Source organism: Anomalospiza imberbis, chromosome 4 (genome assembly GCF_031753505.1).
Source record: "Anomalospiza imberbis isolate Cuckoo-Finch-1a 21T00152 chromosome 4, ASM3175350v1, whole genome shotgun sequence".
In the NCBI taxonomy this organism is placed as follows: Eukaryota; Metazoa; Chordata; class Aves; order Passeriformes; family Viduidae; genus Anomalospiza; species Anomalospiza imberbis.
Window position 1 is genome coordinate 19,773,090 of NC_089684.1, and position 27,463 is coordinate 19,800,552.

At 52.0% G+C, this 27,463-nt stretch overlaps 1 protein-coding gene and 1 long non-coding RNA gene across 2 annotated transcripts; both read left to right on the forward strand.

The window, feature by feature from the left end:
- Positions 1-379: 379 nt before the first annotated feature.
- LOC137472355 (uncharacterized) lies at positions 380-5,642 on the forward strand. The gene is made up of 3 exons (XR_010998130.1): positions 380-512; positions 2,773-2,828; positions 5,019-5,642. It is a non-coding gene; the product is annotated as an uncharacterized lncRNA (long non-coding RNA).
- A 4,452-nt stretch (positions 5,643-10,094) lies between these two features.
- On the forward strand, positions 10,095-14,721 carry PITX2 (paired like homeodomain 2). Its single transcript, XM_068187396.1, has 3 exons — positions 10,095-10,674; positions 11,380-11,585; positions 13,398-14,721. Exons 1-3 carry the CDS (start codon positions 10,443-10,445, stop codon positions 13,959-13,961), a joined length of 1,002 nt encoding a protein of 333 aa, XP_068043497.1. The 5' UTR covers positions 10,095-10,442; the 3' UTR covers positions 13,962-14,721.
- The last annotated feature ends 12,742 nt before the right edge of the window (positions 14,722-27,463 follow it).

Sequence of the window (27,463 nt, forward strand, 5' to 3'; positions counted from 1 at the left end):
AGGACAGCCACCGGCCCGGCCCGGGAAACTTCGGCCACAGTTACTTGTGCCCCCCTCCCCAGCCGGGCGGAGCAGGGCGCGCCCTGCGCGGGCGCGGAGAGGCCACGGCCGTCCTCGCTCACCTCGGTTTTCCTCTGGCTACCTAGCCCGCCGCCTCGCCGCCTCCGCCGACTTTTGTCCTTCCTCCTGCCCCCTGCCCCCTCCGCGGACTTGGGCTGCCACCGCCGCCGCTGCGCCCGTGCCCGCGGAGAGCCGCGGAGCCGCCCGCCCTGGCCCGGCCCGGCCCGGCCCGGCCCCGCGGCGGCGGGGAGCGCTTGGCGGAGCCTGTGTGACGTCAGGGCCCGGGGAGGCGGGCGGGGCGGGGCGGGGGCGCGGGAGGGCCGGGGAAGGAGGGAGCCAGCGGCGGCTCCGCGGCCCCGCAGCCAGCGCAGGAGCCCGGCGCGGCCCCGCCGCCCCCGCCAGCCACAGGCACCAGCAGCGAGAGAGCGGGGCGGGCAGCGCAACCGGCCCCGGTGAGTGCGGGAGGCTCGGGGGGTATCGGCGGGATGGGCGCGGGGCTACGAACCCGGCAAGTCCAGGCTCTGCGCGCCCTGGGACGAGCAGCGGGACCGCGGGCCGGCTGGGCAGGGTCTTGCGGGCTCGGGTTGCTGATGTCCTGCAGGGTGGCTGCGGCCCGTCCCGCAGCGCTGGCGGCGAGGGAAGTAGCGCTGCCCCCGCGCCGTTTGCCCGCCGTGCTGGTCCCACTTCCCCGGCGGGGCGGGCGCCGAGGAACCGGCCGCGCAGGCAGCGCCTTCCTGCCGCGGAGACGCGGACCGGGCGGGGGGCGGCAGCGGCTCCAGCACGGGCTCGGGCTTCCCGAAAGCGATGCGGGCAGGTCTGCAGAACCGGCTGCGGCGTCTCCCACCGGCATCGGCAGCGAGAGAACGGCGGGGCACGGCTGCCCCGCGGGCACCGCGGAGGGGTAGGCCCCGCACGGAACCCCCCTTTCGTTTGAGAGCCAGCGGCCGCGGGCCTCTGGCGGAAAGCCTCCCGCCAAAATCACGGACCGCAGCATTTCGGGCGGTGAGATCCTTGCCAGGCGACTCCAGTTTTTTAGGGATTGTGGATTTTTTTTTCGAAAGAACAGTGAGAGATACCTATAAAGAAAAAATATAATCCCGTGTGACTCCGCTTTCCTGTCCGCGCCCTGCAGTTGCTCCGAGCAGGTTGCTGCTGAGAGGGCCCGGCCGTGGAGAAAGGCAAGGTCGCACGGTGGTGCGTTTGCTGCGGCTGTGGGCGCGCAGAGGTGCAGAGGTATTTAAATCTGAGTACTCGGAGAAAGGGAAGTGCAAAAGCAAGTGGAGTTGCTTTCGTTTGTGTCGCCAGGCTGGAGACAATAGGAAAACGCTCCACTTGGCCCCGTGCTGCGATGTGCCTTGCAACGAAAATTAAGAGGATACGAGAGGAGAAAGGGAAGGAGCAATACGGGTGAGAAAAGAATAATAATAATAATCCATTCGAGAAAGGCACTTTTCTCCGAGGAGACCGGCATTTCAGTAGAGAGGAAAAACTTCCCCTCGGTGTCGGGGCGTGTGCGTGGGGGGAGCTGTGTGTCTCCACTCGTGAGATAAATCAGCCACAGAGGCAGGCCGCGGGGGAGGGCATTTGTCACGCAGGACTAATCTTGACGGAGACCGATCCCGAAATAAGGGCCATCGGTGAAGAATTAAGGTTCTCTTAATCGCCTTCCCGATTAATTTAGACACTGCTCGTGTGCTAGGCCCGGCTGCTGGAGAGAGTAGAGTTCCTCCCTGGCGTCGTTCATCTGGGAATATAAATTGCCATGTCACGACACGACCACGAGGAATCCCAATAACAGCACCTTCCTGTTTCCTTTTTCCCTTTTTCCTTTTATTTTTCCTTATTTTAATTTTTTTTATTTCCCCTCTTTCCTCCCCCTTTTCCACGGCCTTATCCTGCTTGCCCGGCGGAGGGTGGAAGGGCCGGAGCCTCGGGGCCCTTCTCAGTGGGTGCTGTGTCTGGTGCTGCTCATCCCAAACATGCCTCGGCTCCAGGCTGCCGGATTTCTAAGCACCAGCTAATAATGCGCCCGGTCCAGACATTAAACAAGAAGCGAAGAAGAAGAAGAAAGATTACCGAAATGATGGTGACATGCAAATTTCCCTCGAAATTATCATAAGTAAACATTTGAAGCCTGGACTAATAAAATCCCATCTGTGTTACTTCATATCGAGTTAGTAGAGAGCTGTGATAATGAATTTTGTAATATCTCACGAACAGACATCTCAATCAGGCACTAATCCTGTGATTTTACTGCCCGACCTCTCAGATAGAGGGAGGCGGCGGTGGTGGCCGGGGAGCGCGGAGGCGCAGCCGCTGCCGCGCAACTTCCGCCGCGGTGGGGGAGCGGCTGCTGGTACCTACTGTCCTACGGCACCCCTGCCACCGGGATCGGCCTGTCCCGCGGCTGAGCACGGCGACGAGATTAGGGGACTCTCCTACGCGCGTCCAAATAACTAGAGGTGCGGGGAGGCCGGAGGGTTCGGCGAGCTGGGAAACAGCCACGGGTGTTTGCTCCTGTCCTGTGGTGTGACTTTAGTAGGACCTGAGACTGAGGCAAGGAGAAGGGACACTGCGCGTATCACTGGAGAAATGTGCGCGATCCAGCCCGCCCGTCGTTGCGACGTAACTCCCGGGGCGGCTGTATTTCGGGTTTTTGCATGTATTTTTCAATCCCAAAGTAATTGTTTTAAAACAATTCATCTTTTGCAGATAACGGGTAATGGAGTCCAACTGCCGCAAACTTGTCTCCGCCTGTGTTCAGCTAGGTAAGAGACACCACCGCCCGCCGGGCCGGAGGCACAGCGGCCCCGCAGCCGTGCGGAGCGGTGCGCGGGTGTGCAGCCAGGCGGGGAAGCGGCGCCACCTCCGCGAAGGGCTGCGCAGCGTCGGGCGCTGACCACCCACCCCCCCAGTTACCTCTCCCCTGCACCCCCCCACCGTGTCCCCGTCCCCAGGCGTGCAGCCCGCCGCCGTCGAGTGTCTTTATTCCGAAGGCGGGCGTTTAAAGAGGGAGATGAGCGAGGGGCGCTGGAGGGCCGCACGGAGCCCGCCGGCAGCACGGTGTCCGGGCGGCCGCCCCCAGCGCCAGTGACACGCGGCGGCCCCTCCGCGCCGCTCCGCGGGCGCGCTGCGGGGCGGCGGCAGCAGCGGCCGCGCCGAGTCGGGCCCGCCTGCGCGGCGCCAGGGCGCCCTCTGCTGTCCGCCGGCGGCGCGCTGGGCGCCGCTTGCGCCTGGAGATGCGCGGCCGCGGGAGAGGGAAGCGAAAGGGGAAAGGGGGTGCGCGCACCCCCGCGGCTGCGGCCCCGCACCGGCTCCCGCCGCCAGCGCGTGTCCCCCAAAAAAGCATCGCTGTCAGCGCGCCGTTTAGATACCCGCAGCGTCGCTCTCGTATTTAGTTTTATTTTCTATTTTTTGACACCACCCCCTCGCCCGCAAACAAGCTGCCAGCCCTCTCCTGCCCCCAGAGGTAGGCACCCCCACAGCGGCCCGTCTGCCGTAGACCGAGCTCCTGTCTCTCTTCCCATGCTCTTTTCAGGGGGTCTGACAGGCGAGCCCGAGGGGTGGTAAAGAAAAACAGCAATGCAAACATATTACAAAGAAGAAAACAAGCACTCTGTATTTCGAGAGACTGTTTAATCCAAGATAAACGTAATTTTGTTTAAATAAAATACATTAACCTGAATTAATAATACAGGAAACTAGAGTGAATTAATAATGCACGTATTCCTGGTCTCGTGGTTAAACACTTCCTTGTAAGAATACTGTATTAACCCTGTTTGGCCAAACAGCTCGCTATTTCTCAAACAACATCCAATGATTTCAGGACAGGCCACGTCCCCTTCCCGAGTCCACCCGCCCCCGGGGACTTCAAACAGGATTTGCTAGCTTGACATCAAAACACCTAGAAGAAGGAACGCATAGGCTAAAGGAAGGTTAGCGAGCAAAATCCGGGGTAATTCCAAATGCAAAGTATTACGAACTGATAATTTTTAATCCCGAAAACATACACGGTATTAAACTGTGCACAAATAGGCTTTACCAGAGGCTGGCACTTTTTCCCTTGGCCAGTAATAAGTGTTAAATAATGCGGAAAGGAAGGGTGACATTGCTTTATATATGGTTTGCAAATAAGAAAGGCCTTTTTACCCTCCCCTGCCTGTTCTTCCCGATGAACAGGTGGTCTTAATCAAAGCCCTTAGCACGATCTAATGGGAAAGTGGGGACCTTTCTGATATAATAAATTTATGAGCCCTTCCAAGTCAGCTTTATTCGACTAAGTATTTATAAAAGTAATATCCACATATGCTCCCTGACACGGTAACTTTAACTTCCTCTGCTGAGAAACAAATGGTTATTTTCTTAAACATCAATTATGAACCTGGATTATTGTAGTACACGCAAAATTTCCTGCCTTGTTACCATACCAGCCGGTGTGTTTTTTACTCGCCGGGCTGCAGGGGAAATTGCTATCTAAACACCTTTAATGCCATTAATTAAAACATACGTACGAGCCCAAGAAGTAACGCGGTGTTGCCTGACCATTAAAACGCTCCCATTTACGGAGAAGGGAAGCGCGACGACCTCAGATACGGATATGTCCGTGCAGATATGGGAATATATTCCTGCAGATATGGGGATGAACCCTGTGTGCTGTCTCAGTCCCTGCCTCTGTGCGATGGATAATGGCAAGTCCTGAGACGCCCTGAGCTGCTCGGGCGACTTGCTGTAAACCGTAGAAATCACGGGTGTTTTCTCGTGATACCGGAGGGGTTTGTTGGGTCTTGGCTTTGATTTGCTTGAACCCGCGCGGTACTCGTTGATTTTTGTTTTGCCTTACCGTAAGGACGTCATGCTTTTGGGATTTAGTTTGCAAAAAGTCTGATCCTTGGGGCTGGCTGCGGGGAGGCGGGGAAGGAAACAGAGGTGATTGGGGACCCCTCTCTGTCACATTTCAGCTTTGGAAATTACGAGGGCGGTGAGGTAATTTAGCTAGATAGGCACCGTCGGTGGCCATGAGGAGAATGATCGCTAACTAGAACCACTGGCAGTAATAGCAAAACATGAGACTCCTTTGTCAAATCGATGGCTCTGCGAAAGGAGGAAACGAAATTCAGTAGGAGAACCTCCAAAACTACATGGCATTCCGGGTTCCCGCAGGGAACGGGGTGCAGAGGGGGAGGGCTGTTCCAGAAGAAACGAGTCCGCGGCCATGCCGAGGAAAGGAAAATGGGATAGTATGAAAATATTATTGCAGCCTAGAGTGTCAAACGCAGCCCGGCGGGTGTCAGATTTCTTCAGAGAGACAGGAAAATTGCTGCTGCGTGACCAGTCCCACAAAATTAGGAAAACTTCAGCACATGCTTCGGCAGACCCACGGCACTTATAAATGAGTGTCGATGGTGGGTTTGTTTGAGTAATTTTTGTGCAGAGGGAAAGGATGTTTAAGGTATTTGTGTGTACGTGTATATATACATAATCTATACGATTTGTTAGGTCTGCGAATTCTACTTAAGGAATCCTTCCCTGTAATCGATAATCTGGGTATTGCTGAAACAGCAGCTTCCAACATAAAATGTTGAAATTACCGTCATTCAGTATTCCAAATTGATTGTTTAAACACTGTAGCAAAAAAAAAAAAAAAAAAAAAAAAAAAAAAAAAAAAAAAAAAAGGAAATTGGTCTGAATATTCCATAACTGAACATTCTTTTCAAAAACAAAAACTTAAAAACCTAACGCTGATTCAGCTTTCCATTCAGACCGGCTGAAGACACTGCAGCGTGCAAAGCAAAGGTCGCCGGTTCCTTTTTTGAGCCCCGGGACGAAGTGGGCGCGCAGGCTCTGCCCCCGGGGGAGGGAGCGAGCGCGGGGGGGCTGAGGCGGAGCCGGAGCATCGCTGCCACCGCTGGCCCCCAGGCAGAGCCGAGCGGCACCCTCCCCTTCACATACCGTGGCCAAATTTGTCCCCGGAATTGTGTGACCCGAGCCGTGGAGCCGGGATGTTCCCTGTCCAGGGCGCAAGCACTTCGCTGGTGCGCTGCCCCTGCGCGGCGCCTCGGAAGGTGCGCGCCCCGTCCCGCACCCCTCACCAAGCGCAAATTAGAAGTTATTTATTGCGCTTCGCTTATAGAATTTTCCCCCTCCGCTGTTGGCGTCTGAGAATAATGTATGCAGGAGTTGTTAGCCTCACTCCAGGGAAAACTAAATGTATAACGAAAGCTTTTTCGTGAGTAGGAATATACTAACGGAACAATCTGATGTCTTCTTAATCCTATGTAAAAAGCTCTGTAGTCTTCCTAATATTGACTGAATGGGTAATTAATGGCTCTTCATCGAGGAGAATACCCGGTAATCCGAGATAGGCGAAAGACAACAAGCCAAAGGTAAAAGACAACAGGACTAGTTGGAAGCTCTACATAAGAACCAATTTATCCATTTAGGGGAGTATTACGCCTAGAAACAAAGATCTCGTGAGGCGATAAAGGAAAAGTGGGAAAATAAATACCCGCAGTAGGTCTGGCCACACTCTGGCATCCGCAGCAGAGCCGCTCAACTCCCGGCCCTGCTCTCGGGCCTCCCGACTGCCGCACAGGGGCGGGCACCGGGTGTCCCAAATAAACTCAACAGCGTGGAGAAAGTAAAACAAAACAAAACAAAACAAAAACCAAAAAAAAAAAAAAAAAAAAAAAAAACCAAATGCACACGCACAAAACCCCCTCAATCAACCAACCTAACAAATAGAGAAAAAAGCCACACGAAAACTCCCCATGAAATTAAAAAGGTGATGCGGAAAGGGGAGCATCCCTGATTCCTAATTTTTCGTAGGCGGCGGACGTCCCCCAGTCCATCGGGGCGCGTCCCCGATGGGCCCTGCAGCTCAAGGCGAAAAGAAAAGAGAGCAATTCCCAAAATAGTTTTGGGTTTTTCTTTAGTGACGGCAGCCACACGCAGCAGGCGCGGATAGTCGGTACGCGAGTGAGCGGGCGGAGACGGCTTCGTGGGCAGGACCCGAACCCGAGAGGCGATGGGAATTTCCACCAGAAAAAAAAAAAAAAAAAAAAAAAATTAAAACACTTGACATTTTAATTGAAACCTTTACCGCTAATATATTACCTGGGTGACTACAATTAGGTTGTTTTTCGGTTGGCTGACAGCTTTTAAAATATTATTTCACTTGGGAAATAAAAGCTTCATCTCAGATTATAGGTGGGTATTTTTGGATTTACGTGATTTATGGTCACCATGACAACTAATGCTGTGTGGTAGCTCCCCTCCTGCCCGGGATGGGGGAGTTTTAATCAAAGGCACATAAGGAAATGCCGACAGTCTCTCCCTTTGGACTGCCGGGGCCCGGGCCAGTGTTGTGCACTCCTTTTCAGGGCGCGGGGACGGCTGGAAGGTCTGTCACGCCTGTGGCTGGGGGACGCGGGGCTGGAGCTAGGGAAGATGCGATAGGGCGGTGCGGTGGCCGGACCCTCCTCCTCCTCTCCCCGTTCTCTGGGGGAACGCGCCGGGAACGGCCTGCCCCGTCAAATGTCCCGAGACAGCGAGGCTGCGGCTGGCGGGTACCGGCGGGCACCGGCGCTCGCCCTGCAAGGGCATAAAGCGCGTAACAAGCACTCTGCGCCCCGCACGCGGGAGGGACTTTTCCTTTCGAGTCGCGGCGAAAGAAGCCAGCATTGCCCCAAAACGACTTAAAATAAATTAATGCCAAAATAAAAAAAAAGATGATGGGTGTCTTTCAAGACAGGGATGCATTTCCCCGTCTGAAAAAAAAAAAGGGGGGGGGGGTAGAAGATACCTCCGTATCACCTCTCCCTCTGGCTCCCCCACCCCAGGGCTTTGTACACTTGTTTTCACCTCGACGTGGGGCTGGAGAGGGGCAGCGCCCTCTCCCAAGTGCCCCTCGCTGAGAGGCCGAGGCCGCGCCCGCTTGGCCAGGGCTGGAGCAGCCCTCTACCCGCGATTTTGACACTGTCCCGCCATGGCGAAAGGCCGGGGAGACGGTTCTAGGTGCGGGACCACAGAGGTAGCGAGAGGTTAAGAAGAAACTGGGATATGATTGGTAAACAAATTGTGCAGAATGGAGCTGGATTCATATTGACTTAGTTATAGGTCATCTGCTGCCGGTGCAAAGGGAGGAAATATTTACTTTACACATATACTTTATGATCTTGGGGGAATTAGAGGAAATTCAATAAGAAAACGGCTAGAATCATTTTAAACCCCCTATTTAAAAGACTTAAGCAAATTAGAGTCTTATCAGATTAAAATCCACTACAAATGTAAGAGCATTGTCTCCATCGAAACGCTGTGGGGTCTGAGGAAAGAGATTCTTTGCCAAATCTCAGGGATAAAAACACGTCATTTAAACACCAGATAATGAGCAGAATGTAAATTAATTTAACCTTCTTTACTAACAGGCTGCGAAAGTAATATGTATAATTTAGCGATAACTAAGATTGCGATGGATGATACGTACCTCGAACGAGAATCAGCGACTAAGGAAGACCCTTGAGGGAGGTGGGGGTGGGGTGTGGCATACGGGATGGGAATGGGACACAGAAAAGTTTGGGCGCTGGGATGTGGATGTGTAGGGCCACATCAAGGGGAAGTTTCGGTAACTTTTGAATACCAGTGACCAGCCAGATAAAATGAAGATAGAGACGCAAACCTGCGTTTCCCGCTCCTGGGCTACTTCGGAATCCCCATCCCCAAGACGGCCACAGCTCCTCTGGGCCAGTGTCGGCTCTGAGGGCTAGGGCTCGGGGACGGATTCCCCGGCCCCGGGAGGACCTGACCAGCATGGTAGGGCAACCTGGCCCCGCCTTAGACGCGCGTGGAAAAGCCCCGCACCTCCTTCCTGCGAGACACGGGTCCACAGCAGCCTCACTCCGCCGCCATAAGCGGTCCCACAAGTGGGGATTGCGGGACAGTGTAGCCCGTCCCTCTACTGCCGCTGCCCGGGCGAGGGGTCAAATCCTGTCCCTAAACCTCGGAGAGGGGTTTGAGAAGTTTGGGTGTGGGCGCCGGCCCGGTGCGGGACTTGGCCAAATTCTGTGAACGGCTTGCGTGGGTTCGGGTTCGTGGGCTGCTCCGAGCGCTCCGGGGACGTGGGATGGTCCCTCCGGGTCCACGCCGAGAGGGAGGAATGGTCCCGCGGATTACTGTGCAAGTAAGTGGTAAAACCGGAGTGGAAAAGCCTCCTTGGGGGCTAGGTTTTGGGAACCTAGTTGCAGGGAAGGGGCGGGAATGGCGGAACCAAGGAAAGAATTTTTCCCCCGTGTACTCCGCCTTTAGTGCGCGCAGAGGAAGGGCAGAAAGCCGGCGAGCGCGGGGACTAGAAGAGTTCGGGGGCCTCTGAGCGCGGTGCGAAGCTTTCCGTAGCTGTGTCGCAGAGGGGAGGTTGTTGTCGTTTGTGTTAAATTGTCGCTGTTAACGGCACAAGGTCTGCCGTCTAACCGGCCGCGCCCCCGTCCCGCTTATTTTCCACCCCCTCCATGAGGAGGGAATCGGGCTTTCCTCCATCCTACTACAGCAGTAGTGGCAGTGCCGAGCTCCCCGGCAGCGCCTGTGGCAGTGCCGAGCTCCCTGCTCCTCACCCCCGCAGGTCCGGGAGTCCGGCCAGGTGCGGAGCGGACGCGCTCGGAACCGCTCCGACGGGGTGCACCGTGAGCCGGCGGCGGAGGCCGGGCTCTCCAGGCGCGGGTACCCCCGGCGGGGCACACCGGGCGGAGGTTTTTTGGGGGGGCGGGTGTGTCCGCCGCCGGGAGAGCGCGGGGGGCGGCGCGGGGCGCGCAGGGCGGGGCGGGGCGCGGGCGGGGCGGGGCGGGCGGTGAAGGGGCGGGGCGGGGGCGGGGCGGGGTGGGGCGGGTGACGTGCAGCGCGGGGAAGGCCGCCGCCGGTTTAAGATGTCAGGCCAAGAGGGAAGCGGCTGAGCTGATGCGGTGCGGGGCCGGCCGCGGCGCGGGTCCATGCGCGGGCAGCGGAGAGGAGCGCCCCGCGGAGCGCCGCCGCGCCTCGCCGCCCCCGCCCCGCGGAGCCCCGCGGTGGGCCGGGGGCCGCCGGCCGGGGAGCTGCCGTGTCGCCGTGACGGCTCTTACAGGACCGGACTCGCCCGCTCTCCGGTCGCCGCCGCCTCGTCTCCCCGGGCGGCGGGGGATTCGAGGCTCGCCGTGCCTCCCGGGCTCTAGTCGAACGTCGCTCTCCCCGGAGCGGCTCCCCGGCCGGCAGCCCTGACCCCCGGAGCCGCGGGGCTGCTCCGCGTCCGCGGAGGGGGCGCCGCGCGGACCCTCCTACACGTACCGACACCTACAGACACACGCACACCTTCTCCTATCGACCCCCCAGGCGCGCACGTAGACTTTGGCGTCCTTTTGCCGATGAACTGCATGAAGGACCCGTTAAGCCTGGAGCGCCTGGGAGCCGGGAATAAGCTGTGCTCCTCCTCACCTTCCTCCTCCTCCTCCTCTTCATCATCCTGCCATCACCACCAGCCCGCGCTGGCCATGGCGACGGCGCTGGCGCCGGGGCAGGCGCGTTCCTCCCTGGAGTCTGCCAAGCACCGGCTGGAGGTGCACACCATCTCCGACACCTCCAGCCCCGAGGCCGCAGGTAAGAGGGGGTGAGAGGCAGGGACCCCAGCCCGACGGGCGCCCCGCAGCCCTGTCCTGCTCCGGCCCGGCTAGCAGCCCGCGGACTGCGATGCGCCGCCGCCCCTCTGCCCGGGAGCGTCCCGCACCCGAGCCGAGATGCGTTTCGTGATTTTTCGCGTGCGGTGTCGGTGTGTCGGCGTAGAGGAAGATAACGATATATGTAAGAATAGGCGAGTAGCATGTATACTGATAGGCGAGTTACATGAAAACAGATCGGCAAATAACGTGGGATTTCATGGGGAGTAATCCCGATACAGACGGACAAATAGGGGTATAATACGGACAAAGAATATTGTTACAGGCGGGCGAATATCATGGGTGTAGGTAAGCAAATAAAATGAATTACGTGTATGCAGACGGGAGAATAATATGGATGCACATAGGCAGAAAGCTTGCATACGGAGAGGCGGCTCCGTCCCCCTGCCCCGGCGGTGGCTGCTCCACCGGGAGGAGCCGCCCGTGGGTGCCCGCGGGGCGCGGAGGAGCCACAGCGGCGAGAGGCCGGCGCGGGTTAATCATTACAGCATCGAGTCGCATTCGGGGCAGACTGCGGGATCCAGCAGCGCTGGGGACACTCTTTTCCCCAGCCGCTGTAGAGGAGGCTGAGAAGGCTGAGGCGCCCTCGTTTTCCGCCTTGTTTTCTTTTTGTTTCCCCCACTTATAGAGAAGGATAAGAGCCAACAGAGCAAGAATGAGGATGCAGGGCCCGAGGATCCCTCCAAGAAGAAGAGGCAGCGACGGCAGCGGACTCACTTCACCAGCCAGCAGCTGCAGGAGCTGGAGGCCACCTTCCAGCGGAATCGCTACCCGGACATGTCCACCCGGGAGGAGATCGCCGTCTGGACCAATCTCACCGAGGCCAGGGTTAGGGTAAGTCCTGACACGGCACTCCGGCTCGGAGCAGCGGGGATCAGGGTGGGTTGGGAAAGGGAAGGAGGGCTGAAGTGTTTGCAGCTGCTTTCGATTTCGGCTTTTATGTAAACTCCAGAGCCTTTGCAAAAAAGCAGGGCAGAGCAGGACATTTCTGTCAAAGCAAGACAGATTGGGATCTCTCTCTGTGTCTCCGAATTATGGTTTGCTGCACGTTTCGCCCTCACCGTGCAAAGCGTCCCTCTTCTTTTGATCGAAACGCTAATAAAAACATTAGCCAAGAAAGCAACTTGGAACAGGCTGCAACCTGCGCTGTCTCTAATGAGAAAAAGATGTAAAATACACAAGAGCTTTCGCTTCACTCCGAGGCACTCCCAACGTGCCCTTCCTTGCATTTTCTATTTCTTTGGGTTTCACAATTCAACGAGCGTCTCTCTCCACCCTCTACCCCACTCTGAGATTTATGGGACCATCGCGGCGCTGCAGAGATACCGCGGCCGGATCCTGCTCTCCTGCAAACACCGCGCTGGGGGGAAAAAAGAAAAACTACAAACCCCAACACACACACACAAAATGAAGCCTATAAACGGGCCGAACCTTCAGATTTTCGGAAATCCCACATAAATCCTCTCTCCGAGGTCGCTTGAGGAAAGCGAGACAGTGAGAACCGGGGGCGGCAGCGAGCGGGGCCGGCTCTCAGCCCCGGGCCGGCGGTGTCGGCGCCGGGGCAGCCACGCGGAGGGAGAGGGGCCCGGCCGAGCCCGGTGTCTTCCCGGAGCACGGAGCGCTGTCGGTCGCGGAGCGGCTTCCGCGGACGTTTTTTGTATCGGTCCGCGCGGTGTCTCCAGACGAGCCCGTCCCAGTGGTGCCCGGGCGGCCGCCGCCCAGCTTGACCAGGGTGGGGGTTACCACAAACACCCCGGGGTGGTTTCAATACACACGGTAAGGCGGCTGCTGGCGGCTGCCCGACAGGTCAGACACCAAGATGTGGATTGGGAAAGGGCACGCTTTTCCCATTGTCTGCACGGGGAGGGTCCCTTAGATCTCATTTAGCACATTGTTAAATGGTGATTTTTTTTTTTTTCCCTTTTTTTTTTTTTTTTTTTTTTTCTATTTCCCCCCATCCTCCAAAGAGCAGTCAAACGTGTTTGTTTAGAAAGTGGTTTTCGGTTCTGGAAGTTTTCACGCTAGAGGAACTTGTAGCTTTAACAAACTGAAGCAAGGATTTATTAGTTGCTTGCTACCCCCTCCTTTCCGTACCACCGCCTTAAATATTCCGCGGGTTTCCAGGCGTTTTACTCTCGCTTTTGCTCTTTTGTGTTTTTCCTGGATGGTTTCAGTATAGAAAAAGCCAAGAGAGACGGGTTGGGGGGGGGGGGGGGAGAAACCCAAGAGAGAAATAAAGGGGTAGGGGGCAGGAAAAAGGGGAGAGAATAGGAAGGAAGCTTTGGCCCCTGTAGCGCGAAGTAGAGCATCACAAATTATGTGGAGGGCTGCGGGGTGGGGGCCTGGGAGGGGGAGCGGGGGGTCGAGGTGAGGGTGTAATGATGGGCCACGAATCTGCCTTGCTAAACCCAAGCGGCCCCGAGGATACTCGGCTGTCCTGGCAGCGCACCCCAGCCCAGTGCAGGGTTCCACAGAGGAGGTGAACCTATACATGGATATATATATATATTAGTACAAATTTTTATATATAACTTCTATACGGACAGGCTCGGCTGTTGCCCCGAGAACCTGCAAAAGGCTGCGGTGGTGGTGGTGGCTCCTGACTAACGCGCATCTCCCTCCTTCCCTCTCCCCCCGTTTCCAAAGGTTTGGTTCAAGAACCGCAGAGCCAAATGGAGAAAGAGAGAAAGGAACCAGCAAGCCGAGCTTTGCAAAAACGGCTTCGGTCCGCAGTTTAACGGCCTCATGCAGCCCTACGATGACATGTACCCCGGCTACTCGTACAACAACTGGGCAGCCAAGGGCCTGACCTCTGCTTCCCTCTCCACCAAAAGCTTTCCTTTTTTCAACTCCATGAATGTCAACCCTCTGTCTTCTCAGAGCATGTTCTCCCCTCCAAACTCCATATCCTCCATGAGTATGTCTTCAAGCATGGTACCTTCTGCAGTCACCGGGGTGCCCGGCTCCAGCCTCAACAGCCTGAATAACTTGAACAACTTGAGCAATCCCTCCCTGAATTCTGCAGTGCCAACGCCGGCCTGTCCTTATGCTCCTCCAACACCTCCGTATGTTTATAGGGACACATGTAACTCGAGCTTGGCGAGTCTGAGACTTAAAGCCAAGCAGCACTCCAGTTTTGGCTATGCCAGTGTGCAAAACCCCGCTTCCAACCTGAGCGCTTGCCAGTATGCAGTGGACAGACCCGTGTGAAACATCCAAGTAAGAAACTGCGTGGGAATCCCTCCCCATTTCCCGCAGAGACTGAGAATTTCACTAGAAAGTAATGGGCACTAGAGAGAAAGAGAAAGGAGGAAAAATCAGAGGCAGAGAGGAAGACAGACAGAGAGAGAGGAGAGAAAAAAAAAAAAAAGGAAACCACTGAAATAAGATAGTTCCTTTGTTTTCAAAGGACCTCCTACAGATTCGGAGATCTTTCTTTCACTAAGAGTATTTCAACAGTTACAAGGACATATATATATATATGGACAAATGTTTGACTGGATATGATATGACATTTTAATGTTACTATAAGCTTGTTATTTTTTAAGTTTAGCATTGTTAACATAAAAATGACTGAAAGGATGTATATATATCAAAATGTCAAATTAATTTTATAAAAGCAGTTGTTAGTAATATCACAACAGTGTTTTTAAAAGGTTAGGCTTTAAAATAAAGCATGTTACACAGAAGCGATTAGGATTTTTTCGCTTGCGAGCAAGGGAATGTATATACTAAACGCGACACTGTATGTTTCTAACATATAATTATTAAAAAAAATTGTGTGAATATCAGTTTTAGAATAGTACCTCTGGTGGATGCAATGATGTTTCTGATATTGCAATGTAAAACATGCCCTGTGTATAACATTTCGTACAATATTATTGTTTTACTTTTCAGCAAACATGAAAAAAATGTGTTTTATTTCATGGGAGTAAAATATACAGCATACAGTTCTGTCTGGATTTTTTTATTTACTGAGCCAAGCTGCGCAGTAGCAACTAGTCTGCAATGATTGACTGAGAGTTGACACTGGATCTCGTTCTCTGGCAACGCGGGGTAGTACTTTTACAATGCAAATAAATGCTGGCGCTTTTTTTTCCGCATTAAAAAAATATCCCTCGCTCTAACGTTGCATACTAGAGAAACATGGGACGTGTACCCCTTGGGTCCTTTTATTTCCCCACACAGCCCCGAGAAAATGGATTATTTTACATCGCTGGACTCGAGAATTACCTGCCTCAAAGCTGCTGTAGCTCGAGCATAAATTTGTCCTGCTGTGAAAGAAGCTTTTATTACATTAAAGAAAAGGGAGTGGGAAAAAAAATTAAAAGCCAGCTTGCAAACAAACTGCTCCCGTTCAAAATAATCTGTCCCCTTTGCCGCCCCCTGTGCTCACCTTCTCTGCCTTCCGCGGGGAGATCCTTCATGTAATATTACATTTCTATTTCCAAATCCCCCTTTCAGACATGAAGAGAAACAAAGAGCAGTCCAAATAACCGCAACCCCGTGGAGCGCGGGGGGTGAGAGGTTAGCCCGAGTTTCCTGCGACTTCGTGCTGCAACACGTCGTTGAAGGGAAAGGTCGTGCTCTCGTGTGTTTTATTTTAAATAATATTGACCCATTCATTCTCAACCTGCTTGTTCGTGAAATTATACAGGATTATAACTTTGCCATTGCCAGACAATTGAAACAAATCAAGATGAATTGCTGCTCGGCCCTCCCATCGGCTCACACCCCGGGCGGGCGAGGAGGGGCTGCCGAGAGGGTGGGCAGCCGCAGGATCCGGAGGGAATATCGAGACACGAAGAAATTCCGTAGGCGCGTAAAACTGGCGAGGGGCGCAGGGGACGGCAGGGAGGAAACTCTACGCGGTGAGAGCGAGCTTAATCCTTGAGCGGCCTTTGCGCGCTCGTTGCGCGCCTTTGTGAGGTCGGGAGGAGCGGCCGAGGTAGCCCGGGGGTGGGCGGACACGGCGGAGGGGGTTCCTTCCCCCCCAGCAGTTAGACGGGAAGAGGAGCAGAGAAGAGAGGGAGAGGGGAGAGGTCAGCGCCCTGCGCTTTCCCACGAGGAAAATGCTTCCCCCACACGAAATCAGGGTACTCCCCCGTGGGTCCATTTACAGCGTGGGCAAACCCCAGTCTCCACTTTCCCCCCCCCTCATTTTTAAATTTTCTTTTAACACCCCTTATTTTTATTTTCTTTCTCCCATTTTTTCTTCCTCGTCACATTTTTATTAGATTCTTTCTTGTCTCTCTTATTTTGTTGTAAGTTTGGGGGGTTTTATATTATTTTAATATTTTATGCAACTTTCTATTTTCCTCTGTGTGTTCTTGCCAGGGGGTCGGTGGAGAGAAAGAACCTCGGTGCTTGGGACGGGGGGGAGGCGGGAGGCCCCCCTGCTTGTCCGGCCTCGCCGCCTCCCCGACCCAACGCCGCTCCCCTCGGTTTTTCCTCACCGTGTCAACACCTCACCCGGGTGAGTGCCAGGGGCTGCCAAAAATGTCCCCTTCCTCCTCCTTCTCTTCCTCTTCCTCACTGGGCTGCGGGCGAAAAGTCTGAGGGTGACGGCGGCGAAGGGCTGGCAGCCCGGGAGCCCCCCTCGGGGATCAGGGGAGCCGGAGAAACGAGAGAGCTTTTCTGCCCAAACCCTCTCGGCGGGACGGGCTTGGAAACCAGCGAGCGGGTCGCTGCGGGAATCGGCACGGTATTTTACACGCTTTTTTCGGCTCTCGTTTCTTCTCGGTGGCTTTGGTTATTTATAGTCCTCTTTTATAAATATATATATATATATATACATATAAAATATCGGTATATATACATGTAGAATCTGTGTGCGCGTGGAGAAATATTAGACATATAATACACAGTATACGCACGTACATTTAGAATAATAATACATACCGATTCCGGAAAAAAATAAATTGGATCAGAGTTTTTCGCTCTACTGTGTAATGGCTCAAACGATGAAAAATCAACGTGACCGCTCAGAGAGGACATAAATCACTCCTAGAGTAGTCTGAATTTCTTTCTCCCCCTAGCTGAAGCCTTGAGGGTCATCATTTTTCTGCGCCACTTGACCAAAGATATAATGTTTTGATTAGGTCGTAAATCAAAATCTTGGGTCGTGGTGGGGTTTTTTTTTCTTTCATTTTTTTTCCGGGGGCTTTCCTTCTCCTTATCGGCGGTGGCAGTGTGAACCTGGAACAATGGAGGCCGCCAAGAGGGGGAGAAAAAGCTACAACGAAATGGGGAATTTGCAAAACACCTATTTGCAGAAGCGGTGGGGAGAGTGGTTAGACAAGGGGCTCACACCCCCTCGCACCCCCCTCGCCCCTCGGAAAGGCCGATTCAGGCCGCCTGCTGCGCAACCCCCCGCGCCGGGCGTGCGAGCGGGCAGCGCCGTCTGCCTCTTAATCCACATCCCAATCCACATCCCAGTCCACAGTCCCGCTGGCCCTCGCAGCCCCCACCACCCCCCGATCGGAGCTGCGGCCGCGGAGCGGAGCCGGGAGCGCGCCCCTTCCAGCCGGGGCCGGGGGGGTCCCCGGGTTCCCTCTCCCCGCTCTGGCGCCCCGGGGCCGTGTCCCGGCCCGGATCCGTTCTTTTGTTTTCGCACGGTGCCTTCCCGCACTTTGAACCCCGGCGGCGTGCCCGAGTCCCTGGCCGTCATATCGGAGTGCCTCGCCCCGCAAAGGTCAAAATGACGCCCCGCAAAGGTCAAAATGACGCCCCGCAGATATGGATTTTTTGGTTATTGTCTGTGCTTCCCGTTGTCCTTTCCTTGCTTTGTGTTTAGTACGTGCGCGCTCATCCGCGTGTACTTTCCCAAACCAGCGAGATACCGATCTTTACATACCTGTACAGTTGTTTCTACCTATAAAATAAAAGAATTTTTTTTTTCTTATACATTCATTAGCATTTTTGGAGGGAAATAACTTCCTTTGGAAAGCAGCTGACATCTGAGCCCGGGGAAGAGTTTGTTGTTGGGTTTTTTTTCCCTCAATAAAGCCGCGTTTCAGGGGCATTTTTTTCTTTCAATAATGCTCCGTTGTGGAGCGGGGGAGACGGCGTTTGCAGGTTTTCAGCTCGCCTTCCCCCACGGCCGCGGACGGGGTTGCGGGGGGTGTGCGAATGGCGTGGTGGGGGGGTCTCACATGCCGGCTTAAGACAAGGAGGGAGGACAGGGGACCGGCTCACGGCACTGGCGCTAACACGCTTTTTCGGGACATATAATTTACCTTGCTAAATGTCTGCTTTGGTACGCGTATTACATATATAGGTCTGGATATTAGGCACCCGAGAGAGCGTAACAGTCAATAATCCAGAAACTTGGAAGGATTTACACCTTCGGAGCCCCATACAATGCCGGACTAATTGATTGCTAAATCTGAAGTTTTTTAAATGCGATCCCCTTTTGGAATTAATTTCTCCGGCCTCCTGCATCTACTTCTAAGCTAGGAAGAGAGGACAAATAAAATAAACTCGAACGTGCAAATTTTAAGTGGCAAGGGAATATTTTTTTGTTGTTTGGGATGGTGTTGGGGTTTTTTTTTTTCGTGTGTGTGTTTTGCTTTGTTGGGGTTTTTTAATGAAAGAAAAAAAAAAAAAAAGGCATTTGAGGCCGCTCTTCGGGACCTCGGCCCCACTTGTGCCAGGCAGATCCGCGGGACTGGAGCGGGCAGAACGGAGCCGGTGCTCCGCGCCTCTGCGCAGGGAGCCAGCCCTCTGGCGGTGCTCGACGAACGTCCCCTCTGGTCGATCTGTGATTTCGGGGACGAGGGTGGCTGGCTTGGTCGCTTTCTCCCTTGCGGCTGTGACCACCCCCGGCCCGCCCCGAAGTGCAGAGGGCAGCGCGGGTCGCTGCCCCTGCCGCGGAGCCAGGCGGGGCAGGACAAACGCTGCCGCAGCCACAGAGGTGTCCGAGCCGAGCCTGCCTTCTCGGAGGGCGGGCTGTGACGGCGCGGGGGGGCCACCGGCCTGACCCCGGCCCCGCGACCTCGCAGGGCCGCCACCAGCCCGTGCCCGGCAGCTCTGGCGGCGCAGCCCAGCGGTGGCAGCGTGCGAGCGGGGCCTCACGGTCTGCAGCCCCACGGGAGGGACGCAGCGTGACCGAGGTGGGGACAGGTCCCGCGGCACCGCTTCGGCAAGAGCCTGGGCCGGACCCCATGCGGGGAGGGGGCGGCTCGGCAGGCCCTGCGCGGCCGCGACTCTGCAGGGGCATCCTTGGGAGTTTTGGGCGAGAGGCGAAATTTGCGGTGCTAGAGGGGACGGCTACCCCCGTCGGGAGCGGGGTATGTACGCGGCTGATGGCCAACCCAATACTAGGAGAAAAGAGGGTGAAAAAAAAAAGTATATAAAAAAAAAAAAAGTCACAAACTGCCCAGTAGCCCACCCAGGAGCAGGAGGCCGCGGGTGCCTCACTCCGGCAGTGAGGAAGACCTGAGCACCCTTTGGAGTCAGCCGCCTGCCCGGGCGGCACGGCACGGCACGGCGCTGAGGAAGGAGCTGTGTGAGCCCTGTCTGTGTCTGCAAGTGTGCAAAGAGTGTGCAAGAGTGTGGGAGAGACCCGGCCCCGGCCCAGCGTGGCTCCCCACCAAGCCGGGATGCAGCGGGGAAGCGTCTTAAGCTCACTCCCGTGCACACACGCACACATACACGTGTAACACACACACGCGTATCTGTTGTGCACACGTGCATATTTTACACACCTACACACAGCTACATATGCGCACACACACAGAGTGCCGTGCGGGCTCCGTAGCCGCCGCCCGCAAATGAGAGGGATGCTCCAGAGGCTTTGGCAGGGACTGGCCATGCACAGACCGCGACGGTGAAACCCACGCCTGACCGGAATGGCCGGGCGTGATCGCCTTTCAGTCTCTCCTGCCGTTTGACCTTTTTTTGAGGTTTCCCCCCGCAAATCCACGGGCTGAGGGGCCGTGGCGGGGCCGGGAGCGGAGCGAGGCCGATGGCCGCAGCCCCTTCCCCGGCCGCGGGCTTGCGCCCGCCGCTAAGCCCGGCCCGCGTTGAACATTAACCGGCTGGAGCGGCCCCGCAGTGTAACTGGCTATGTATAAAAATGAATCATCTCCCAGGTTGTAGTAAAACGTCCTGTAAAGTCCACCTATAAATCCTGGTATGCACTTAGTGCTCTCGGCTTCACGTCTTACCGTTGCTACACAGTATTTGCCATTCCCTCTTCTCCCCCCTTTTCTCTCCCCCTAAATCCCGCTAGCGGTCTGCGGTCCTAACTCTGGGTCTACATGCCCTGGGATGCAGTCTCACCTCCCCGTGAGGAGACTGAAGACCCACAGGGAACCATCGAGGGTCGCAACCGTCGGGCCACTGGGGCCGCCTCGCTCCCTCCAAACTACGGCGAGGAGAAAAAGAAGCTGGACAGGCCCGGCCCTTAACCCTCCAGGGCGGCAGGAGCCCCCATCCCCCGGGGCCAGCCTAGGTGGGGCGACTCGCAGCTGTCCCTGCTGCTCCCGCCCTTCGAGGGGTCTGTGTCTCTGCGCCTGTGATAAGAAGAGCTGCTCATACATTGCAGCAAGGCTCTATAAAACTCAACAAGGCTCCCCTCTGCAAATTCGTTACGTATTTTTCTCGGGATTAAAGGGAAAAGAGGAAGACTATCAAATCTGATTGGAGCACAGTACTGCATAGCCTCGGTGGGCAGAGGCGAGCAAGGATCAATGGGTGTGTAGCCATCAATGCAGCCCACAGCTCAAATCTGCAACTGGGATTTATGCAATTGGAAAGGAACCCGAGGAAAAAGCCCCCTGGCCTGCTGGGTGTGTATGTGAAGTGGCAGCGCTCGGGAAAACACGAGGGTGGAGCCGAGCTCATCTCTTGATGTGTATATTTAGTGTGGTGGTAGTCCCACTGCCTCACGGGGGACTACTTCCATCCTGAAAGTTATTCACATGCCTGAGTGATTTGCTGGACTGTGGCCATATGTAAAGCAATAAATATAAGTGGCTACTTCTGTGCAAGTAAGAGATCCAGAGGTCTCACAAGTAATTTTCCAGCAGATCCAGACCTCATAGTTCTAAGATAAAAGTGAAGAGAACTCCTTTGTTTCATTCAATTAAAAAAAAAAAAAAAAAAACAAAAACAACCACACCGACAATTAAGGTCACTGGGACAATAAAAGCATAAAGGATTATAAAGCCTTTCCTTTATGTAAAAACTTGATGAGCACTTTCAAGGCTGCATTATGTGGAGAGAAGCAGGAATCTACAAGCCTGTGCTGATGCAGTTTTCAACCTTCGGAGTCACAAACTCTTGCATCTGCTTTGGTGGATGCAGAACTAAGGAATGAAGGAATTTCTTGCCAGGCTGGGGGACAACATGTCGGTGTGAGTGGATGCCAGCCTGTTTGGTGCTCCTTTGAAATCAGCAGAGTCTGAGCTGGCAGTGCTCAGTGCAAGGGCACTTCCCGAGCAAACAGACTCTCCCTATGAGGTTTGGGGTGGTTGAATTCCCATGATTTCTCCAGGGAAGGGCATGCATGCTTCCCACTCTTCAGCTGGGATGGGAAGAGCAGTGGAAACCAAGGTGGCTTTTCTGCCGTCTTTCTTCTACATGCAGAGCCAAAGTCTCTGGCATTTCTCAATTTTTAATTTTTTTTTTTTTTCATGCAAAGCAAAACAGAATTTGAGTAAAATAATAGCATCCAGCTTTTGGCAATGCTTCCTATAAATTCATGGCTTTAGCCTGGACTCTCTCATAGCCAGACTGTAAATTTTCACATTCTAACTCCCTGTGACAAATCTCTAGCCCCAGTCATTGTTATTTCCTTCAGCTTTCACATCCTTCTGGCAAAAACCTCCAACTCTGGCATTCTTTTCCCAAAACAGAAATTCCTACCACAAGGCCCATCACCCTGAGAACATTTTTAATAAACATATTTGGAAAATGAAAATAAGATACATAAAATATATGAATGCAAGAAACATCAAATGAAAACTTGGAAAGGGCTTCAATAGTATTACAAATAGGAAATAGCTTGCTAGAGATAAAAATACTCCATGTGTTTTGTTAACACCAACAGGCAGTTGGGCTTTATTCTCATGGTTTATTTGGAAGTTAAGGGACACCTTTGTCCTACTTGATGTACTTGTAAATGCTGGCTGAGCCAGGAGGTCAGAGACTTTAGCTTGTAATCAGTGGGTGACCGGCAACATCCTTGACAAATAATGTTGGCGTGACAGGATCAGGGCGACAGCCATTCTCACATGTCAACAGCTATAGCTCAGTAAGTAAAGGACTTGGGAAGGGATGTTTCATAGCACAGGTCATTTTTTTAGTCCTGGACCATGCACCTGAGATGCTGTTTAAAACTTCACCCCCTGATGCAGAGCAGAAACATTGGCTCCTACTGACAGGGGTGGTTTTGATTTTTTTTTTTTTTTTTCCACAACAAAAAGGGATATTAACTACCTCTAAGAGTGGCCTCATTGCTCATTAAGTGACAGTTGTAGGTTCTCAGGAACTTAGGGGGTGTTTCCTTTGAATTATCTAGGGCACAGGACACGTTGCATTTTTCTGTCTTCTGAGCAGAAAGGCTTCTGAAACTGGAGCACAGCTCTAACAATTCTTTCCAGGACAATGGAATACTTAATTCTTGTGATGGCCAGGCACTGCTATTTGAGACCACTCAAATTCCCTCTGGTAGAGCTGGCAGCTCTGGGGACATAAATAACACAGCTTGGGGACCCAAGCAAGCATTATTTACATGGAAATATTACAGACCTACACTGGTCAGTGTGGTGTTCTCCTCCTTGTGCTGGAAGGGGCAGAAGCTGTGACATGCTTGTCTATCCAATGGGTCATGTATGCATATACATAAATCCCATGGGCTTACAATGGCATTTGAACAGGATGAGAAGAACTCGACTCATACTGGGAGACAGCAGGAATGGAGCATGTGCCCACAGAACATGCTGAATCAGGACCAGGCTCCAAGGCTGGAGAGGAAGGACTGGGAACAGGTTCCCTTTTTATGACCTTAGACAGGCTCATTTAATCTTGCATAGCTGGGCAAGGAGAATAACTGGAGGTTCTACAGTGCCTAGAAAAAAAAATCCCAACCAGAAAATACTTAATCTCTGGCCAGCAAAATCTATCAGCTGTTTGGAACCAGGGTATGTCTCATGTTTGTGGAAATAAATGAATTTAAAATGGAGAAAATCCTTTAAAGGAACTCTTTGAAGGCTTTTCATGGCGGAAGGAAGAGACCATGCTGCCCAGGCTATGAAGACCATGCTGACCCTGTGTGGAGGTTGCAGGCATGAGCAGACACCATGCAGATGTATGTTAGAAACACATTGCATTAGAAGTCACAGAGTGGTTCCTTTACTTCTTTTTTTTCTGGAGAAATGAAGCCAAAGAATGAATAATAAGAAAAGATGAAACAGCTTGAGAAGAAGATAACAGAACTTATTTCTGGTTCCTGTGAGATGTCCTGTGCACTGACTGTCACAAGAAGAAACCTCAGTTGAATACAATGCCACTGAAACCAATGTGCTGTCATTAAGAAAAATCTGTATGATCTCTAGGTCAGCTCAGGGGTGGTATGTTACAAAAGTGATAATTCTGAATCTAATTCACTGGTGATGTAACCCAAGAAATTCTGTTTTACTGATTTATTTTAGTGGCACATTTTCACTTTCTTAAAAGAAATCTAATTGAAATAAGCCCACAGAGGGAAAATGGGCTAGCTAAATTGGTAGTCTTCTATAAATGTAATGAAGATACCCAGAATTTATTATTTGTTTTTCTTCATGGCCTCTGATAAATTTCACTGTAAAATTTAGTTTACATGTATATACCAGCAGAGCGTGTGGAGTGTTGTGGGCAGAATGCCCATCTTGATTACCCCAGAGGATTACGAATGTCAGACTGTTGCAAAGGTAAAAGCAGAGCCTAAAACAGGCCTCAAGAAATAATGCTCCAGACCTGTCCTGCCATTTTTTTCAACTGCAGGGTGCTTGAGAATGTACCTGCTCAAGGATTTGTTCTCAGTGCACTGAGGTCTCCCAGAGGTACAAAGAAAAGCCTCCCACTGTCCATTAGGAGATGTGTGATTTGAGGCTAGAAATATGAACTACAGCCAAATGAGTGAAAAGTATAAAATCACAAAGAGCAGTTCTTGATATCTTGGCAAGAAATTCAAGACACTATCCAACACTCATCTACACATAATGCTACAGCCTAGCACTGCTGAACTCCTAAAGGCATGACATCAGATACGCAATCCTGGCTCTGTGGCCTCTGTGATTAAACCACTGCCTTGCAATCTGCCGTAGTAACTGGTGTTGGACATTTGGTACCCCAAGGGGCTCTTGATGTTTTAGACTGTAGACAAGAGTTGCTGTTGACTGGAGGCATATTAGTAACCCCTGTTTCAGCTGCTTCCCACTCTCCCATATTCCTCTGTGAAGTGTTTATGGATGGGACGTCTCCATCTTCTGGAAGTGAACTCTTCTTACCAATTCCTTCTGTGAGCAAACAATAAAACCCTAAGGGAGCTGGTGGCTGAGTTAGGTTTTGAGGCCCCAGCACCAAGAGGGTGAGACAATTGCTGGATACTATGAGAGTGCAGAATGACCCCATCTTTTGCCTTTAGCAAAGAGGGTCAGACAGACACACCCTGTCTCCTGGACCCTTCTACACAGAGGGCCCTTGGCCATGGTGTTACTGGCCCATCCTAATATTTGGCAGATTCTGAAGCTGACCCTAGCTAACTAGGTTGCAAATAGGCTGAACAAATGCCGAACTCAGTGAAATGCAGGACACCAGCACTAGTTTGTGTTTCAGGCACATGGACAAGGTCAAGCCCCTAAGATGGTGTTTAGACTGAAGGATCTGGGATGCTTCAAGACCTTCAGATTCAAGCGCATATTCTGGTCATCTAGACTGGGGTAATGCTTTAAGCAGTCAAAAATATGTTGAATAAGCCTATGTATTGTACCACAGAAAGGAAACCAGACATACAAGCAAGCTCAGAGGGAATTTCAGTGTGTTCTCATCAGGTCCTTGGTGTGTACCAAAGGATATGGGCACCTGGAAGGACCTGTGTAGTTCATATGCCATGCAGACGTTCTTTTTCAGCTGCTCTTCAAGCAACAATTGCTTAACTGGAGCAACGATTGTCTCCCATGTGGTGTAAAGATAAAAGTGCATTGGTGTTTGTGAAATGCTCAGTTAATTTGGTAAGGAAGAACATTTCAGCATATGGCTGACAAATTTAATCCCTAATTTCTATATAGAAATGGGTACTTCCTATGCATGATGCACACTTTATTTATTGTGGGTTTTTTAAAAATTATTTTTACTTTTAGTTTTTGTTATTGTTGTTATTGTTTTTTAAAGCATAAGATTAGTGTTCCAACTCCATATCTTTTATTCTGGTGGAAAACATAAACTTCATAAAATTGTCTGGAGACAAAGTGGCTTGTTTTCCTATAAACTGGAAATAGACTACCTTCACTAAGGAACCACAAAAGGTTTCAATCAAAAAGACAGGCATAGCTACAGGAAAAACTACTCAGAATGAAGCAGCCACCTCACTGCAATATCATTAAGGAAAGACTTTAATAGGCTGGGACAGATTTATATAATTAGTACAACTATCTCATTATCTGAGACAAGGCATCTATAGCATTTCTCTTTGTGAAATTGTAGACAAGTGTGAGCTGATTACATTACATGTAAGTAGTGGGGTGAAGCAGCACATTTGGTCCAAATACATGTAAAAAGAGTACCTCGTACCATGGCATGAGTGATTCATACCTCTCTGCTTTGTCAAATCAAGTTCACCAAGTCAGACCTTTTCACTTGGTCTTCCTAAGGAAAAGCACAAAGCATTTTAGGGGCTCGTCTCCAGAAAAAGTGCCACAGTGGTAGAGATGCCAACTTTTCATTTTCCCAGTGGGTGGTCTGCTGCAAAATTCCAAAAAGGCAAATGATCTAGAGCTAGACAGGGCCTCTCAAGCTAAAGTGTTTAAGAGAATTTTTTAATGTGTAATTTAAGATGTTTGCTGAGAAACAGAGACTCTGATTTAACTATTTGCAGCTTATGATATTTTCCATTAGAAGATCTTACGGAACCATCGGCACATTCCATATTTGACTGACCACAAAATCACAATTTTTCCCCTCAAATCTTTTGCCCCACAGCAGTGGCCTTTGTTCTCCTTTCTCATCAGGCCTTGTGCTTATTTGGAAATTGTCATAGAAGACACTCAACTGCTGTCATTCACACTAAGCAATATGAACCTCTAAAAATATTGCCACTAGCCTCTTTTGGGGCAATTTGCAAAACAAGGATGTCATCTGGAAATCTGGGCAGACTGACATCCCTGATTAATATTTAATACAATCCTCCCAAACACCCAAAAGTTTCACTCACTCCTTTCTGTGCAGAGCCCTTTCTCTAACAGCCAGGAAGATCAAACTGTAGAGAAGGCAGTCAGAAGTCAGCATTCTTCACATATAAACTTCCGAGTCATCCCAAAGATGTTGGGACTGCATTGCAATAGGCAACTACATCTAATTGTCTTCCTTATTTAAGTATTATATTTTTTGTAGGAAATATATAACTTATGTTTGACAGTGCAACAGGGTGGTCCTCTTTAAGTAGCCAAAAGGACCTGGAGCCAGTTTTCTCTACTGTTTACCGCAGTAAGCTCTTTTTAAGGAAGTAGATGTGTGAAGGAACAGCAGACAAGATAGAGACTGGAGCCAGATGTTCCTCTGAGAGCTGCCTCCTGACTGGGATACAAATCCAGCTGCTTACTGACTTGGGGATTCCAGGCAGAAATCTCAGGGGTTTGCCATGTGTGTGTGAGAGAAAGGCACAGGCTTCACTCCCGTATGCTTACTTTCCCCAGCCTGTTGATGGAGGGGGAAAGTGTCTGCTTGTCTGGGAAATGGATGCTGTGAGCATGATGATCATGTGCCATACAAGCCTTCTGGGAGAAAGCTTCAGCTTCCCAAATTGTGCAGATGAGTTAGGCAGGCACATTTCTCCTCATACCTGTGTTAAGAAATCCTGTTCTCTGAAGTGAACTGCTGCCTTAGATAGTCTAGGCATTTGTCTTAATTTATAGGAAGAATGCAGAGGAAACTGCTCTACTGTGGATGTGCTGCAAGCTGACAACTTGCACCTAGCTTGTAAAACATATTAGATATTTCTGGACAAATTTACAAACAACTCCTAGTTAGGATAATAAACTGCTTTGCCAAAGTCAACATAAGCTGTAGCACATATTATATCAACACCAAAAACAACCTTCCCTCCAAAAATTATGGTTCAGCCCCAGACAACCTCTCTACTCCAAAAAGAGTTTAATGCCACTGATTCTAGGGGAAGAACAACTTTCCTGCACTACTGGTCTATAGGTTTAAGACCCTAGCCAAAAGTCTGGTGGGATGTGATTCCACAGGTTGTACAGATTGCTTGCTTGGAGGTGGCTAGGGATAATAAGCCATGAAAGATGAAAAAAGTCCATTTAGGGTGTTTTTTTTATTTTATACTTTTTTTCAATGTTCGGCAACTGATGTCACACATGTAAATTAAGATACACAAGGCTCTTGCTTACAAATTCTGGAGAGGTGCACCATAGCCCAGGACTCTGAAGCAGGCCTCTACCTGTTATTCACAGTGTGTTTCATTATGAGACAGTGCCAGTGACAATTATCCA

What these genes read in the sequence shown, in the direction of transcription:
- PITX2 (XM_068187396.1), top strand. Translation starts at nt 10,443, where the DNA reads ATGAACTGCATGAAGGACCCGTTAAGCCTGGAGCGCCTGGGAGCCGGG. An exon ending in CTCCAGCCCCGAGGCCGCAG is followed by an intron (nt 10,675 to 11,379) that starts GTAAGAGGGGGT and finishes CCCCACTTATAG; the next exon opens with AGAAGGATAAGAGCCAACAG. An exon ending in TCACCGAGGCCAGGGTTAGG is followed by an intron (nt 11,586 to 13,397) that starts GTAAGTCCTGAC and finishes CCGTTTCCAAAG; the next exon opens with GTTTGGTTCAAGAACCGCAG.